The sequence below is a fragment of the Aquarana catesbeiana genome, linkage group LG10, assembly GCF_042186555.1.
Source record: "Aquarana catesbeiana isolate 2022-GZ linkage group LG10, ASM4218655v1, whole genome shotgun sequence".
Taxonomy (NCBI): domain Eukaryota; kingdom Metazoa; phylum Chordata; class Amphibia; order Anura; family Ranidae; genus Aquarana; species Aquarana catesbeiana.
Window position 1 is genome coordinate 202554589 of NC_133333.1, and position 12675 is coordinate 202567263.

Consider the following 12675-nt stretch of genomic DNA (forward strand, 5'->3'; position numbering starts at 1 on the left):
CCGATAAGCCCCCCGCCCGCAGACCCCCACAACCACCGGCCAGGGTTGTGGGGATGAGGCCCTTGTCCTCATCAACATGGGGACAAGGTGTTTTGGGGGGCTACCCCAAAGCACCCTCCCAATGTTGAGGGCATGTGGCCTGGTACGGTTCAGGAGGGGGGGGCCGCACTCTCGTCCCCCCCTCTTTTCCTGCGGCCTGCCAGGTTGCGTGCTCGGATAAGGGTCTGGTATGGATTTTTGGGGGGACCCCACGCCGTTTTTTTTTTTTTTTTTTTTGGCGCGGGGTTCCCCTTAAAATCCATACCAGACCTGAAGGGTCTGGTATGGAATTTAGGGGGAACCCCACGTCATTTTTTTTTTTAAATTTTGGCCGGGGTTCCCCTTAATATCCATATTAGACCTGAAGGGCCTGGTATGGAATTTAGGGGGACTCCCACGTCATTTTTTTTTTTAATTTTTTTTTTTAATTCCCTTTGGGGAATTCCCATGCCGTTTTTATCAATGAACTTCTATGTGTATTGTCGGCAATGCAATAGCCGCGGGTAGTTTTAAATGAGTTTTTTCCTTCAAAATGTCATTTTGCTGTCAGACTGTTCTAAACACAGGAAACATGCGCCCCTTTACAGGCATACTATAGACACCCCCCAGGTACGAAATTTAAAGGGATATTACACTTTTATTGTTTGACTTTAAGCATTATTAAAATAATTGCTCCTGAAAAAACGGCCGTTTTTAAAACTTTTTTTTGCATTGATCCATGTCCCCTGGGGCAGGACCCAGGTCCCCAAACACTTTTTATGACAATAACTTGCATATTAGCCTTTAAAATTAGCACTTTTGATTATTCATGTTCGTGTCCCATAGACTTTAACGGTGTTCGCGTGTTCGAACAAACTTTTTTCCTGTTCGCATGTTCTGGTGCGAACCGAACAGGGGGGTGTTCCGCTCATCCCTAGCCAAGACCATGCAGTGGTTTAACAGGACAGCAGTCCTCGCCATGGTCGACCAAAGAAGTTGAGAAGCATTATTAAAATCACTGCTCCTGAAAAAACGGCCGTTTTTAAAACTTTTTTTTGCATTGATCCTTGTCCCCTGGGGCAGGACCTGGGTCCCCAAACACTTTTTATGACAATAACTTGCATATTAGCCTTTAAAATGAGCACTTTTGATTTCTCCCATAGACTTTTAAAGGGTGTTCTGCGGCATTCGAATTTGCCGCGAACACCCCAAATTGTTCGCTGTTCGGCGAACTTGCGAACAGCCAATGTTCGAGTCGAACATGAGTTCGACTCGAACTCGAAGCTCATCCCTAGTCTTGGCCACTGTGCTGCAGCTCAGTTTCAGGGTCTTGGCAATCTTCTTATAGCCTAGGCCAGTGCCGGCCCAAGACATTGTGCTGCCTGGTACCAAGAATGAAATGCTGCCCCCCCCCCCCAAAAAAAATCACGCCCACCAAAATGCCCCCACATCCATTATTTTATATCATGGTAACTAAAGTGGACCTGTCATGGCTCTATACATGTATATAGAAGTATAAGAGGACCTGTCATGGCTCTATACATGTATATAGAAGTACAAAGAGGACCTGCCATGGCTCTATACATGTAAAGGAGTATAAAGAGGACCTGTAAAAATACAAACCGCAGAGGTGATCAAATACCACCAAAAGAAAGCTCTATTTGTGGGAAAAAAAGGGCGTAAATTTTGTTTGTGTGCAATGTCGCGCGACCGCGTAATTGTCAGTTAAAGCGATGCAGTGTCATATCGCAAAAAAAATGATTGAAGTGCAATATTTCTATTATTACATTGTTATATACAATAAAATAGTTCAACTCACCATAATGCAGAATCAGTGGGAGCCCCGAGCGTGTCACTTGCCAATGTCACCTGCCTTCAGATGCGGATTGTCACTTGCCACGACGCCACCTGCCACACATTGCGGATTGTCACTTGCCACAACTCCACCTGCCACACGTTGCAGATTGTCACTTGCCATGACGCCACCCGCCACACACTGCGGATTGCCGTGACGCCACCTGCCTCACATTGGGGATTGTCACTTGCCACAACACCACCTGCCACACATTGCGGATTGTCACTTGCCACGACTCCACCTGCCACACATTGCGGATTGTCACTTGCCACGGCACCACCTGCCACACATTGCCGATTGTCGCAGCGCCACCTGCCACACATTGCAGGTTGTCACTTGCCACTACTCCACCTGCCACACATTGCTGATTGTCACTTGCCACGACGCCACCCACCACACATTGCGGATTGTCACTTTCAACGACACCACCTGCCACACATTGCGGATTGTCACTTGCCACAACTCCACCTGCCACACATACCGGATTGTCGCTTGCCATGTCACCTGCCACACGTACCGGATTGTCGCTTGCCACGTCACCAGGCACACATTGTGGATTGTCACTTTCCACTGCTGCTAATCCCACTGTGAGGAGCCAGGTGTTCTGCCGAAAAAGGTCCCCCATCGCATAGTCTCCGCCCTGTACTGCACTTGCGCAGTACGGAGGACAAAGGACACGCCGAAAGTCTCCTAACATCAACAGCGGGAGCGTGTGGCTCAATGTAATCTGAAGCGCAGGCGCCGTGTAGAGCTCATGAACAGCTGTTCATGTTTGGAGACTTTCGGCGTCTCCTTTGTCCTCCGTACTGCGCAAGCGCTGCGCCTGCGCAGTACAGGGCGGACAGTATCCGATGGGGGACTTTTCTCGGCGGATCCTCCCAGTGGGATCCGCAGAGGAGCGGGCGGAACGGGCTGGCTGGCGGGAGGCAATTTGCCACCCCCCTGAATGTGCCACCTGGAACCATGGCTCCATCGGGTCCCATGGTAGGGCCGGCCCTGGCCTAGGCCATCTTTATGTAGAGCAACAATTCTTTTTTTCAGATCCTCAGAGTTCTTTGCCATGAGGTGCCATGTTGAACTTCCAGGGACCAGTATGAGAGAGTGAGAGCGACAACACCAAATTTAACACACCTACTCCCCATTCACACCTGAGACCTTGTAACACTAACGAGTCACATGACAACGGGAAGGGAAAATGGCTAATTGGGCCTAATTTGGAAATTTTCACTTAGGGGTGTACTCACTTTTGTTGCCAGTGGTTTAGACATTAATGACTGACTATGTGTTCAGTTATTTTTAGGGGACAGTAAATTTACACTGTTATACAAGCTGTACACTCACTACTTTACATTGTAGCAAAGTGTCATTTATTCAGTGTTGTCACTTGAAAAGATATAATAAAATTTTTACAAAAACGTGAGGAGCGTACTCACTTTCGTGAAATACTGTATATATATATATATATATATATATATATATATATATATATATATATATATATACATATATACACATATACATACAGTGCCATACATATAAATACATATATATATATATATATAGTGCCTTGAAAAAGTATTCATACCTCTCAAAATTTTCCACATTTCCTCATGTTGCAATTAAAAACATAAATGTATTTTATTGGGATTTTATGTGATTGACCAACACAAAGTGGCACATAATTGTGAAGTGAAAGGAAAATGATAAATGGTTTTCAACATTTTTTACAAATAAATATCTGAAAAGTGTGGCATGCATTTGTATTCAGCTCCCTTTACTCTGATACCCTTAACTAAAATCTAGTGGAACCAATTGCCGTCAGAAGTCACCTAATTAGTAAATAGAATCCACCTGTGTGTAATTTAATCTCAGTATAAATACAGCTGTTCTGTGAAGCCCTCAGAGGTTTGTTAGAAAACCTTAGTGAACAAACAGCATCGTGAAGGCCAAGGAACACATCAGACAGGTCAGGGATAAAGTTGTGGAGAAGTTTAAAGCAGGGTTAGATCATAAAAAAAAATATCCCAAGCTTTGAACATCTCATGGAGCACTGTTCAATCCCTTATCCAAAAATGGAAAGAGTATGGCACAACTGTAAACCCACCAAGACATGGCCGTCCACCTAAACTGACAGGCTGGTCAAGGAGAGAATTAATCAGAGAAGCAGCCAAGAGGCCCCTGGTAACACTGGAGGAGCTGCAGAGATCCACAGCTCAGGTGGGAGAATCTGTCCACAGGACAACTATTAGTCATGCACTCCACAAATCTGGTCTTTATGGAAGAGTGGCAAGAAGAAAGCCATTGTTGAAAGAAAGCCATAAGAAGTCCCGTTTGCAGTTTGTGAGAAGCCATGTGGGGGACACAGCAAACATGTGGAAGAAGGTGCTCTGGTCCAAAGAGACCAAAATGTAATATTTTGGCCTTAAAGCAAAATGCTATGTGTGGCGAAAAACTCACACTGCACAGCACCCTGAACACACCATCCCCACTGTGAAACATGGTGGTGGCAGCAGCATGCTATGGGGATGCTTTTTTTCGACAGGGAAGCTGGTCATAGTTGATAGGAAGATGGACGGAGCCAAATACAGGGCAATCTTAAAAAAATACCTGTTAGCGTCTGCAAAAGACTTGAGACTGGGGCAAAGGTTCACCCTCCAGCAAGACAACCACCCTATACATACAGCTAGAGCTACAATTAAATGGTTTAGATCAAAGCATATTCATGTGTTAGAATGGCCCAGTCAAAGTCCAGACCTAAATCCAATTGAGAATCTGTGGCAAGACTTCATGTGCTCAGCGTCATATCCAGAGGTTGTCTTTGTGAAATAGACGCATGAGGGCTGCCAGCATTGCTGCAGAGGTTGAAGGGGTGGGGGATCAGCCTGTCAGTGCCTAGACCATACGCCGCACGCTGCATCAAATTGGTCTGCATGGCAGTCGTCCCAGAAGGAAGCCTCTTCTAAAGATGACGCACAAGAAAGCCCACAAACAGTTTGCTGAAAACAAGCAGACTAAGGACATTGATTACTGTAACCATGTCACGTGGTCTGATGAGACCAAGATAAACTTATTTGGTTCAGATGGTGTCAAGCGTGTGTGGCCGCAACCAGGTGAGGAGTACAAAGACAAGTGTGTCTTGCCTACAGTCAAGCATGGTGGTGGGAGTGTCATGGTCTGGGACTGCATGAGTGCTGCCGGCATTGGGGAGCTACAGTTCATTGAGCGAACCATGAATGCCAACATGTACTGTGACTTACTGAAGCCAAGCATGATCCTCTCCCTTTGGAGACTGGGCTGCAGGGCAATATTCAAACATAATAAGAACCCCAAACACACCTCCAAGACAACCACTGCCTTGCTAAAGAAGCTGAGGGTAAATGTGATGGGCTGGCCAAGCATGTCTCCAGACCTAAACCCTATTGAGCATCTGTGGGGCATCCTAAAACAGAAGGTGGAGGAGTGCAAGGTCTCTAACATCCACTAGCTCCGTGATGTCGTCATGGAGGAGTGGCAGAGGACTCCAGTGGCAACCTGTGAAGCTCTGGTGAACTCCATGCCCAAGAGGGTTAAGGCAGTGCTGGAAAATAATGGTGACCACACAAAATATTGACAGTTTGGGCCCAATTTGGACATTTTCACTTAGGGGTGTACTCACTTTTGTTGCCAGCGTTTTAGACATTAATGGCTGTGTGTTGAGTTATTTTGAGGGGACAGCAAATTTACACTGTTATACAAGCTGTATACTCACTACTTTATATTGTAGCAAAGTGTCATTTCTTCAGTGTTGTCACATAAAAAGATATAATAAAATATTTACAAAAATGTGAGGGGTGTACTCACTTTTGTGAGATACTATATATATATATATATATATATATATATAGAAAGATATTCCCGGTACTGTAGCAAATATTAAAATTATTGAAGGAAAAAGGGAAATAGAACTAGGTGTAATTTGTGAGGCAAGTGAAGGAAGTTAGAAGGGTCATCATGACGTTCATTTTCATTATATACGTGTATCACTTTTGATACTGCTATCAAATAGATAATGAGGAATGCTGAAGATGCTGACTGTTGGAAGATATGTGCAGCATTGATCCAATGCTGCATCTGCCCCATGCCTCCTCTATAATCAAGAACTGAGTGATTAAAGACCACTGATCACTCAGTTCTCGGTCTTTAGTGAGCAGAGAGCTGGTGACTATCAGTCACTGGTTTTCTGCTCTACCCCTCCAGCACTCCCTGGAGCACCAAGCTGTGTAGGAGAATCTCAGCAGCAATGCCGAGAGGCTGAGCCAGCTGCCTGTCAGGCATCTGGTGGTATCCTGAAATGAAAGAGCCTGGACCGGCTGAGTGACTATAGCCAGACTATAGCCTGCTGTTGTCTGAATACGGGTCACAGGAGTGCAAAACTGAGTGCACTCCTGTGACCCGCAAGGGAAATAGGGCCAAAGAGCTTTAGCCCCCCTTTTGAAGCAGTTTGATGTAAGATTTCAAAGGCGGCAAGCCACATTTTGCTATTCACAGAGGCTTCAGAGTCATAGAACAAAATTCCAGCCAGTGTGTAGTTCTTGTTCCCTTGTTTTAAACATATTTTTAGCACATATAGGGAGAGGTTTACTAAAACCGGAGCACATAGAATCTGGTGCAGTGCTGCATGGGAGCTCATTGGCTCCCATGCACAGCTGCACCAGATTCTGTGTTCTCCAGTTTTAGTAAATCTCCCCCCATAGTATTTACTCTTTTAGAACCTGCTTAATTTACTATTGAAAAGCTTTTCAAATATTCATCCTTTGGATCCTTTGGTCATTCAGTGTTAAAGACTGTCATTTAAAACAGAGGTGAAAAGGACTTAGCACAAAATCCATGTGGTAGGTCAATATTAAGATATTCAGTTTGTTACACAGGGCACTGCTTACTACAACACACATAGAAGTATGTTATACATTAACCACAGTGTTATCAGAATAAATCTGATTTCACCTCGACTCCTCTATGCTTCTAAACAAAAAGTTACACTCTCTTTTTTTGTCCCCTAAGGTGGTGTTAAAGGAGACCTACTAATTGACTTTGGAGCTGGACCCACAATTTATCAGCTTCTCTCTGCTTGTGAAGCTTTCAATAATATCATCACTTCCGACTTTCTTGAGCAAAACCGAGCACAGCTACAGAAGTGGCTGAGGAAGGATCCCGATGCATTAGACTGGACTAAAATTGTCAAGTTTGTGTGTGAGCTGGAAGGTAACAGGTGTGTCACAATTGTGTTATTAGGATAATGTGTTTGTGTAACAGCAGTCCTGCCCTCCCTGACTAGTTTGTATATATTACACTATCTATCTTTTTTTTTCTCAACTGTAGCGCACTACTCCCGTAGGAGCTGCTAATTTGTTCATTTTCCCACTGGCCATCCCAGACCCTTGAAGCTATCCCTACCTCTGACACTTCAGGTTCCATCATGTGTAATAGTGTGTGATAACCACAAAACCTTAAAACAAATTCACAGTGCACAATATAGTATACCTGTTTGTCTTTACCTTGATCTTCACTTACTTGAGGATACAAAGAAAATAACACCCATACAGCTATACTTAAGTAAATCTTTGTTTACTGTAATTACTTTAAAGGGATGTATTACAATAGTTGTACAATCAGACCAACATAATCTGACAGTCAACTTAACTTTATATTACAAGAATATAATACAGGTATAAATTGTCTGAAGTAACGTATAAATGGTATAGCAAAGCAAATAGGACATCCTTCAGAGTGAATCTATCTCACTCTGAGCACTGTCCTATCTCCTGCGCACTTATTGGCTATACTAAACCAAATGATAACTTGATTAAATATAGTACCACAATTTGGGAGCTCCCTCTAATAATATCACACTACCCCTATATAGTAAGGGGACACAAGGCCTTGTGTTACTGAACAGTCTTTCTTTATCTTCTTTTCTTCTGCTAGCAAACAAGATAATTTTGTAATCCAAGGGTTAATGACTTCTCATCAAAGTATACTGAGAATATGAAAACCAGGCTCTGGTGTTGTGGCACTTTAACTAAATTTAATGCTAGAGATTCAGTACTAAATCCTCTTGAATCTGCTTGTGGAACTAAGGGTCCCAGCAACTCTGTCTTGTGTACACGTATGTATAAAAATGCATCAATGAACTTGTAGGCAACAGCCCTCTCACCCAACCAGGACAGTGTTGTCAGAGGACTCCGTTCAGATGTTTAGGGTTTTGTCTCCGGCCGGCCGGCACTGCTGTGCTGCTCCGCTTCACACTATAAAACGGTCCGGAATTCCCAGATGACTCCTACAGGCCCCTCAGACTCCTTTCCAGTCTTGCCCCGCCATCAGTCCAGCACTCTGGTAAATCACAGTGCCGCTGCTCGGATCCCTGCTCCGTGGAGGTAGGCCGCGCTGTGCTGGAGACTTCACACAGCTCCTCCCAGGCTGGCCATGCGTGTCCAAGAGACCTAAGATGGCCGCTCCCAGCCCTTTTATAGGCTTCCCACAATGCAGTCTGTTCCCTTAAGATTCATGGGAGTTATTCAGCATTCTGGATAGGTCAAGTTAATGTCCAGAGGTAAACAAACAAAGTACTTCCATGTCAACTTCTGAACAGTAATAGAAAATAAAGATGCAGTCCTTTTATATTTTGGCCGCTAGGTGGCGCCAAATGACAACATATATATGCAACATCATATTATACATATATTATGACCGCTACACAACTTTATTGAAATGTCACACACTTTCATTCTCTTCTTTGCCGCATTGCAGTGAAATGCACTAACATGAGGTGAGGTGTGGTATGTTGCAATAAAAGCAGCGTGTCTGCTTTTTTACGCACTTCACCAACACCCACCTCAACGCAGCGTTTTGGTGGAAATAAGTGTAGTGCTAGCCCTCTAGGGGCTGCTCAGAATAGCTGGTTCTTTCCAATAGTACAGAGGATGCCCGTCCCCACAAGCACCAGTCCATAGACACACCAGCTCCAATAACTTAGTCTAGGTTATGTCTTTTTGAAATGTATTGCTTTAAGTACTTCAAACAGGAGGAGGGTTAGAGCATGGGATACTCAAAATTGCCTTCACAAAAATAAGAGGACTCTCTTCTCTAGGCTTGCATACACAGATCCACTGGGGCCACAGAGGAATGGCCTGTACTCTAAGGCACTATGAGAGCTGTCTCAGTCTATGGCTACCTCTAGCACTTACATTCCAAAGTAATGCAGTCTCCAAGTATCACAATTCAGGAACAGTACTCACAAGTCCTCAGGATAGCTGCACAACTTTCAGCTTCCCTCAGACACAATCCAGTGAGGGTGGCAATCCTTCTCCAGACCCGAGCCCTTATTGTGAAGTTCCAAAGCCAGCTTCTCAAGGTCACTTCGGGCTCTCAGCTCTGCCACAGCTGATACCTCAAAGAACAGCTACACGGTCCACCGGTTGTCTCAGGAGGCAACAGCCTCAGAGGCTTTGGAACTCTCCCTGATGAGGAAAGAATGATCTCTGTAGGGCTCCAGACCATGTATTGCCTCCTAGGCACCATCTGAACATTCCCCTCCAGAGGTTGTCTAGGCTATGAGAAATATTCAGTCTGGTCATTTGACTCTCCCAGCCTGTGAAACCCCGAACAGGCCAGAACAATCAATCACTGCTCCCTTGACTACAGAAGCATCCAAAAACAACATTTGCCGAGAGTGCTATATAGGGCACATAGAAAACAATAGTTTGCAGATCAACGCAGTTCAATTGATATGGGGTGAACAAGCCCTAAACCTGCCAGATGTCCCCTTTTTGAAACAGGGGTAACTGCTGTTATGTAGAATCCATATTCCCAATATATTTACATGGCTTCCACAGGAGGAGAAAGCAGCTAAAGGCTAGGTGAGAATCCTTTCTCATATTATCTGTAGTGCTGTAAAAGGGACTGACCTGCATAATCATTTTCTTGCACCTAGGAGAAACCTTCAAAAAATTACACACAAAGTAAAATATAGAAAATGTATAAATGTAAATTGCAACTAACTTGTGGTACGGTCCCCGAACCTCCCCTTCCCAGGTTCCCTGCCCTCAATCTTGGCTTCCTCCTCTTCTGTGTCTGCCCACATAGCAAACACTTGCTATGGGGGCAGACATGTGGGTCCATTGAAACACACAACTTGGTTCGGCCCCACCCCCCACTCTCTGCTCACAGGATTTAACTGACAGCAGCAGGAGCCAATGGCTCCTGCTTCTTTCAGCCATGCTTGCGAGAGTGGGGCAAGAGGAAAGAATACCAGCAGACGGGCACATCGCTGGATCAATACAGGACTCGGGTAAGTATTTAGGTGAGGGGAAGGGCACAGCAAGTAACAAAATCACCTTTAGTACCACTTTAATTAAATTGGTGGAACCCACTCTTCTCATTCCAGTGCTAATAGAGGGTGCTAAAGGAGACAAGATTCTTACTTAGCTTGGTACTAGGTACTCTGGTTTCTTTCAATCCATATAGAGCTTATTTACTATAAAGATTATTAGAAACGTGTAATAATAACACACTACAATGTCCTCTTTTAGTGACAATGAGAGCTGCAAGAAGAAGGAGGAAAAACTAAGGAGAACAGTGACAAAAGTTCTGAAATGTGATGCTCTGAAAAAAAAACCATTTGACCCGGAGGACATACCACAAGCCGACTGCCTGATTAGTTGCCTCTGTTTAGAAGCACCCTGCAAAGATGTAGAATCTTTCACCAATGTTTTGAGGAATCTCAAGAGCCTCATTAAACCTGGGGGTCACATAGTAATTCAGAGTGTGCTTAAGAGTTCATATTATTATGTTGGTCATAAAAAGTTTTTCTCTTTGTCCATTACTAAGGAAGAACTGGAGATGGCATTTAAGGAGGCTGGCTATGAAATAGTAAAACTAAAGGTCATTCCATGGACTGAAAAACCAGTAAAGGACACCTTTCATCATGATGGCTATTACTTTGTCCATGCCTGTAAAGCATGATCATAGGGAAAATTATATAATTTTTTTTCTACCCAGGTTCTAATTAGCAATTTATCCTGTTGCTTTCCCAATGGTTGATATAATTAACACAGTTAAACAGCAGAGATCAGTTAAATCCTATGCCAAGTTAAAATATATAAAAATGTTTATTCCATTAATATTGGTAAACATTTATTAATTTCAAGGTGGTTCTAGAAGCTAGATGCTAATAACTCAAAGACAGGTGCAGTGGCATAGAAACTGCATTCACAGCTGATACCGGACCTTTTCTGTCCATTTTCCCCTGCACATAGTGTATAAAGCCTTGTACACATGATCAGATTATTGGACAAATTTTCGTAAGTTTTTTGTTGCATGCTAGTCTCAAATTGAAAGTGAAGAGGTTACTCACCATCAGAAAATTTTCATACGACAGAATTCAACATCAGAAGTGAAGTACAGGGGGTCCCCTACTTACAAACATCCGACTTACAAACGACTCCTACTTACAAACGGAAGGAGACAACAGGAAGTGAGATGAAATCTACCCCTAGGAAGGGAAATTCACTCCTGTAAGAGTTAATATGGGAAAAAGGTGTCTCCACTGATGCTTTATCACCAATCCTTATTTCCCTAATAACCCCAAATTTTCAAAATCCAATTGTCATTGGGACAGAAAGTGAGGTGAAATCTTCTGAACAGGGGCACAGACAGCAAAACAAATGTTACAGGGGTGATAACCCTTCCCTATGCTATCTACAAAACTTAAAAATAGATTTTTTTGGCTGGAGCTACACTTAAAAAATGTACCTGTTCTGACTTACAAACAGATTCAACTTAAGAACAAACCTAAAGTCCCTATCTTGTTTGTAACCCGGGGACCCCCTGTAATGTGTTGAATAGTTTTGTATGTATGCTTTCGTTTCTGAGCATGCGTACTTTTACTCTTACGATTTTTTTTGTACGAAAACCGTACTAATGAAATGAAAATCGGACGTTGAGTTCACATCCGACAAAAAATTTATAGTCTGCACATCCAGCTTTTGTCTGACGAAAAAGCCAAACTGGCTGTTGAAAGCACTGTACTAACGATCCAAAAATCAGCAGACAGCTCGCCGTACAAATTTTTCCATCCAATTTTCGTATCGTGTGTGCGGGCCTTTACACTTACTATGTAGAAAATGTAAGCCAAGGGGTGTTGTAATATTGTAGCCAAATCAGAGGGCAGAACTCTTTCTTCAACATAATAGTAGGAGTGGTATAGCGTGGGCTTGAGGGTTTAGGCACAGCAGTAGATGGGTGGGAAAGAAACCAACGTCTGCACTGGGGTCAAAACCCACATATCTTCACCAGACTGATCTTTTATTAATATTATTAGCTATTACTATATCCATGCTTTTAAAACTTGCAAATAACCAATAAAGTACATTTATCCAGATTAATTTTAATGATTGTTGTAATAAATACATAACTGCATTTATGGTGTGTGTGTGTTTTTTTTATCCTCCTGGAGTTCATGTTAATCTGATCCTAGGCTATGGTCATTAAAGTAATTGCGTGCTCTCCACAAATTGTAAAACAGCTAACAAGCCCTCACTGACCTCTCTAGGTGCAGGTGCTGTGGAGTAATGTATCTTTAAATTAAGACTCCAGGCACACAGGACATTCAAAAAAGTCTTTCTGGGTTACTGGCAATAAAACGCTGCTTTAAAAACACCCTTTTAACAGTGTTTTTTTATAGAGTTTGTGTGCATTTTTGAGCTTTTTGCAGAGTCAGTGGTTTTGGACATTTTTGTAAAATTACACCAGCTTACATTCACCTC

The 12675-nt window shown here is 43.3% G+C and overlaps 1 protein-coding gene across 1 annotated transcript in view; it reads left to right on the forward strand.

Annotated features, from left to right (window-relative positions):
• The window catches only part of LOC141111107 (nicotinamide N-methyltransferase-like), a 32658-nt gene extending 20330 nt beyond the window's left edge, over nucleotides 1-12328 (forward strand). The window contains exons 2-3 of the mRNA XM_073603123.1: nucleotides 6914-7121; nucleotides 10441-12328. Of these exons, the coding sequence (XP_073459224.1) occupies nucleotides 6914-7121; nucleotides 10441-10873 (641 nt within the window). The 3' untranslated portion in view covers nucleotides 10874-12328. The remainder of the gene's footprint in view (nucleotides 1-6913; nucleotides 7122-10440) is intronic.
• Nucleotides 12329-12675: the final 347 nt, after the last annotated feature.